The sequence below is a fragment of the Podarcis erhardii genome, assembly GCF_964252035.2.
Source record: "Podarcis erhardii genome assembly, chromosome: 2".
Lineage (NCBI taxonomy): Eukaryota > Metazoa > Chordata > Lepidosauria > Squamata > Lacertidae > Podarcis > Podarcis erhardii.
This window is the reverse complement of record NC_138498.1, coordinates 92981914-92987913: the sequence shown is the minus strand read 5'-3', so window position 1 is coordinate 92987913 and position 6000 is coordinate 92981914. Positions and strand designations below refer to the sequence as shown.

At 46.1% G+C, this 6000-nt stretch overlaps 1 protein-coding gene across 1 annotated transcript in view; it reads left to right on the top strand.

The window, feature by feature from the left end:
- The first annotated feature begins 216 nt into the window (after positions 1 to 216).
- ARL8B (ARF like GTPase 8B) overlaps positions 217 to 6000 on the top strand; it is a 28716-nt gene continuing 22932 nt past the window's right edge. The window contains exon 1 of the mRNA XM_081854012.1: positions 217 to 517. Within this exon, the coding sequence (XP_081710138.1) occupies positions 395 to 517 (123 nt within the window). The 5' untranslated portion in view covers positions 217 to 394. The remainder of the gene's footprint in view (positions 518 to 6000) is intronic.

Here is a 6000-nt window from a genome sequence, read left to right as displayed (position 1 = left end):
CCTGAAGCGTATGTAACCCGAGGTACCACTGTATATCGCTCCTTCCCGAAAAGGCTCCTTTCCCCGGTCCTCCCGCGCCACTCCGCCAGCAGGGGGCGCTGTGGAGCCGCCCGGGCGCGCGGCTGCCGGAACTAGCCCGCTCTTGCCCTGACGCGCCGAGGCGAGTCTCGTCATATGACCCACGTCGCGCGGGGAGCGGGAGGCAGCAGGAGCAGCAGCAAGCAGGAGAACCGGGAGCAGCAGCAGCAGCAGCAGCAGCCTCCGGATTCGGCCTCGAGGCGCCGTCGCGAGAAGGAGCGTCGGAGGCGAGGCGGGCGAGGGAAGGGAGACGAGAAGCGTCCTGGTTGCTGCCTCTGCCTTTGCCGCCGCCACCTGCCCCCCCCCCACCCCCATCATGCTGGCGCTGTTGTCTCGGCTGCTGGACTGGTTCCGGTCGCTGTTCTGGAAGGAGGAGATGGAGCTGACGCTGGTCGGGCTGCAGTACTCGGGGAAGACCACCTTCGTCAACGTCATCGCGGTGAGATGCGTGATTCCGCACCCCGGGGTGTCTCCCTACTTGGTCCCCTCCCGCCTCTCCTTTGATACCCGCTTGAGCTGGAGATGGGCGGCTGCTCTCGCTCCTCCCCTCCTTGGCTCCAGTCAAATGCATGCACAGTCATTTTTCCACTAGTTGTAGACTGGGGTTGTGGGTTTTTTGGGTGGCTGGGAGAAGAGGAACACCAAATTGACATTTGAAAGGCCCCGCCCTCGGCTTTCCCTCCGCCTCCTGCGGCCCATTGAGTTCTGCCTCGTGCGGGTGGTTAAAAGTCCCAGCACTTTGGGGGAGCATGCGAGGGGAAAGGCCACGCCAACTCCTTAGGATAGGGCAAAGGGGCTTTTCCCACTTTCTTTCCTGGGTGGGGTGGCATTCAGACATGCAGCTCGCTCACGTGTTCAGCTGTACAGCCAGGGGACAGGAGAAGAGTTGAGGTTAGGGACTTAGAATTCTGCTGTTTCCCGGACCTCGGCAAGCCGTGGAGGTTGGGGTGGGGCTGAGCCAGGTGATGCTTTCGCCCACTTGGTTGCCTCCAGACACTCAACGTGGATGAAAGGAGTTCTGGAGGAGGGCTGCATTAGAGAGTGGTGGGTGGTACCCTGCCTTTCCCAGCCCAGTCATGTCTTAGTCAGGTCTGAAGCTCTTTGCATAGCAAGCCTTGTTTGGGATGGGCAAAAGAAGAAGCTGCAACTCTTCTCCCTGAAGCTGCTATAATCCTGACTCTCTGTGGGTGTGTCTTTCCCAAAGGAGAACACTTTTCTCTCCCCAGTGTTTATAGGTGCCTGTGATGTGGGAGGACCAAGGGCCTGTCTGGTTTTACCTGACTTTGCTTTGGTTTGGAGATGACTTCCTGGGCCTTTCTCTCTCTGGAGGAAGTTAACAGTTGGGCAAGTTGCTCAAGATTAGTAATACAAGACCAGTGTGCACTCAAGAGTGGTCTTAAGGTGCCACATGAGTTTAAGTAAGGATGGGCCTAGCCAATATTTGGAGGCTATCCAGAAACCCTATGTATGTCTGAGCTCTTCCAAGACATTTAAAATATAAATGTTATCTATTTTGTTTGAAGGTATTTCTAGGGCACCTTTAAGGGTAAAAAAAACCTTGCCAATTAAACCCTCTGAAGGGCAACACTTAAGCAGTTTGTGGTATACTCGAACATATATCATCTGAGGCCCTTCTCCAGGTACTTCCTCTGAAAGAAGTTTTGAACGTGGTGGCACTGTCTTTTTGGCTGTGTCTATGGAGGGCCCTCCCCAGCAAGGCCTGCTTGATGCCAGTATTAACATCATTTCAGTGCCAGGTTGACATACCTCTTCTCCCAGACTCTTCAGAGATTTCAGTCTTTCCTTTCTTTTTCTTTTGTTTGTATTTGGGAGTATCATTTTACCATCAGTTAAACCTGATGATGGTTTTTAAATTGTTTATGTAAGTTACTACTTTTATTGGACGACTACATGTACTTAAAGTAATCCATGTGAGTTTGATTGAGACTAGGAACCCTGTAATGACTGATTAGGGTTATGTTTCATTAACCAGGGCAAGGGATATCCGTAGAAGGTCTGTCTTTTTTATTTATTAACACCATTCTTATACGCAAAAAAGCTCACTTACACTGCATACACAAGAACACTTATTTGCCTCAAGGTATCTTAATTAGCACATATTATAGATTATATTATATACCACAGAGCCTAGGACTTGCCGATCAGAAGGTTGGTGGTTCGAATCCCCGCAACAGGGTGAGCTCCCGTTGCTTGGTCCCAGCTCCTGCCAACCTAGCAGTTCGAAAGCACGTCAAAGTGCAAGTAGATAAATAGGTACCGCTCCGATGGGAAGGTAAATGGTGTTTCCGTGCGCTGCTCTGGTTCGCCAGAAGTGACTTAGTCATGCTGGCCACATGACCTGGAAGCTGTACGCCGGCTCCCTCGGCCAATAAAGTGAGATGAGCGCCGCAACCCCAGAGTCGGTCACGACTGGACCTAATGGTCAGGGGTCCCTTTACCTTATAGATGAATACTGATCTTTTTAACTGACGTTTCATACTTGTATTCTAGTTGTAAAGCATCATTTTCACTTCCAGGGTTTTTGGTGTGTGTATATATATCTTTATGCCATCTATAGATACTGATAGTTATGGTAAAATCGGGACCAATCCATTTTGAATACTTTGCTCTGAATAAAGGGGCTCTCTCTGTCTTGAGTTTGCCCTTTGGGAGAGCAGAGTTGGGTGAATTGCATTCAGCTCATTCTCTTGGTAGGTCAAAGTAGCTTTCCCCCCTTGGTGCATTAACAATAGGAAGGTGGGGTCAGGTTGCTGTTTGGGATGGGGCAAGAAACCTTCCACAATGGACTCAGCTGCAGAATGTGCCTCTCGGTTTAGCCATTAACTTGCTTATCTATGCTGAAGTTGCCTCATAAAAAGCTTTGATGATGTCTTTCTAAATGACTTGATTGCATCACTTCCAACAAACAAGATGCTACATTTTCTTGATTGTTTTGTGCCATTATCAGGGGCATGCAGCATTGTCTTGCTAGAGTAAATCTAAAACAGTGCTCTTATTTTGAGGGGCAAACTCGCCTCTACTTACTACACTTGATCGTTTTGGCTTTGGTAGGCCTACTACTGCAGCAAGCTGCTTCTGTCAGTTCTGTAGGTTTTAATGGTGGCAGTTTGTTGGATAAATTTAGTTCGTAATATGGTTCTAAAAAGGGACGCGGGTAGCTCTGTGGGTAAAACCTCAGTGCCTAGGACTTGCCGATCATATGGTTGGCCGTTCGAATCCCCGCGGCGGGGTGAGCTCCCGTCGTTCGGTCCCAGCTCCTGCCCACCTAGCAGTTCTAAAGCACCCTTAAGTGCAAGTAGATAAATAGGGACCGCTTTATAGCGGGAAGGTAAACGGCATTTCCGTGTGCTGCGCTGGTGCTGGATCGCCAGCTGCAGCTTCGTCACGCTGGCCATGTGACCCGGAAGTGTCTTCGGACAGCGCCGGCTCATGGCCTCTAGAGCGAGATGAGCACGCAACCCTAGAGTCAGACACGACTGGCCCGTAAGAACAGGGGTACCTTTACCTTTACCTTATGGTTCTAAAAGACAACAAAACTGCTTCCTTGGAGGCCTAGGAAATGCTTTCTGGTCTGTACTGGCTTGGCAGACCATTGGAGTGTAATGTACTTTGCTTGTAGATATTTTTGTCCTGTTTGTTGCTTAGACCTTGCCTCAAACACAGTAATGAAACTTCTGAGGGGATCTTGTAAATGAGATCTGAAACTGCTCACATTTTTCTTTTCTAACAGTAGTGCTTATGACAAAGAGTGAGCAAGGAATAGTTTGGAAAATTAAGAGTGGGATCCTTATCATGTTTGCTTGGAAATGAGTTCTGTTGAAGTTAGTAGGGCTTATTCCCAAATTAGTAGGGGTTAGGTCTGTAGATGAAGTAATCCTAGCATTTTTTCATGGAAATGTCTTGAGTCTGAGTCTTGACAAGATTGCATCTGTAAATACTTCTAAGCAACTAGAATGATTTAAATATCTTCTTGTGAACCAGCCTGAGATCTTTTGACAAAGGGCAGTATATAAACAACAGCAACAACATTTTGCACTTAAGCTTTGTGTTCATTAAGTTCAAAGAACATCATTGTGTGGTAGACATATGCATCATAATACTGATGGTCTCATTTGAGATGATTTCTAAATACAGTGGTACCTCGGTTTATGAACTTAATTCGTTCCGGAAGTCCTTTGTTAAACCAAAACTGTTCTTAAACTGAGGCACGCTTTCCCTAATGAGACCTCCGGCCACCAGTGCCCTTCCACCATTCGGATTCCATTCTTAGACCGAGGTAAAGTTCGCAAACCGGGACACTACTTCCGGTTTTGCAAAGTTTGTAAACTGAATAGTTCAGGGTTGTTCTTAAACCAAGGTACCACTGTATTCCAAAGCTTCCAGGTTCAGCACCTGCATTGGGATATCCTCTCTCCTTAGCTGAGATAAACAATATAATCAGAAGATGGCCGTACCCATTGGATTGGATTGATCTTTATTACAGCCATTGGCCCGTTACACGACAGTTTCCCATGTTCTCCTTATCCACTGGGGATATGTGTGTGCTAGGAACTGGGTGTATTTAAGTCTTGGTCTACTGACAGACCCGTACCCGATTTATGGTATATCAACTACTGAGATTATGGCAAATAATACTGGAATAGTGAATTTTTGTCTACCTACTAAGACTATGTTCATACTTGGAACACTTAGCACAGATCATAGCCTTGATGCAAGTTCCTATGTATGCATGCTTGCTTTGTACATTTTTATACTTCTTGATGGATCGTGGGGATTCTTAGGCGGTGCTGGAGGGAAGCAGACCACATAAGGTTGAAATCAACCCATACTGCTGTCTTGGGGGGCAATTAGCAAATAAATAAAAACAAAGCTAAGCTTTGTGAATAGGGATAGTTTAAAGCAAGTGCTGAACCATCACCCAAAAGACGATATGTGTGTTCTTGTGCTTGAGTGCTACCAAAGGGCGTGCTTGCCCTATAGACTTCTTAATTCAAAAACAAACACTAAATGCACAAAATATGGCCAAGAGGTTGATGCATCATTTCATTAATATCTGTTTTTTGAGTCCTTGACTGCCTTGTATTGCTTGTTTTCAGGACTACAGGGCACATCTGCTATGTTGTTGACTTTGAATGAACGAATTATGGAATTAGAATGGCGAAGCAACAGGGCTATGTTGGTAGAGTGCTTGCTTGGTAGCTGCTTGCTTTGTGCTAGGGCTGGGGAACCAGTGGTCCTCCAGATGTTGCTGCATGGCAACTGCAACATCTGGAGGACTGCAGGTTGGCCACCCTTCAGATACAATGACTTCCTTTAAAGGTAGTATTTAGATCTACAACATAAACAAATATTTTATCAAAACCTTTCAGGTAAATTGGAAGCTAGCTTTAACTTGGCACATGTGGTGGAATTTGTTAAAAACATGCTGTTATTGGATGATATATCTTTAAGCAGAACTTTTTTGTTCTTACTGGCAATGCAAATCGCAGAAAGGAACCTGGTTGAATGTATAGCAGATCCTATGGAAAATTTTGCTGTTCCTCTTCCTATAAACTGAACTAAAGTTGATAAAATATTTAAAACTAGAGAGTTGCTTCTTTTCCACCCATCAAAAGAGTGTTGCCATATTACAACTTAAACAGGGATAAAATAAGCCAGGTATGTGTTGAATACTGGGAATCATACCCTCTTGCCAAATCATAGAAACCACTGTTGGAAGTCGAGGTGCCTAGATGACAAAAGAACTGGATATCTTTCCAGCCCAATTTAAAGGAGTGTCAATTTCTTACGTAGAAGTAATGTCCTTTTGCATTTAAAAAGTAAATAATTTAATTTAAATTAATAGTTCAGTCTGTTAAAGAAAAGTACCATTCAGTGGGAGGGGTGGCGGAAGGATTGGTT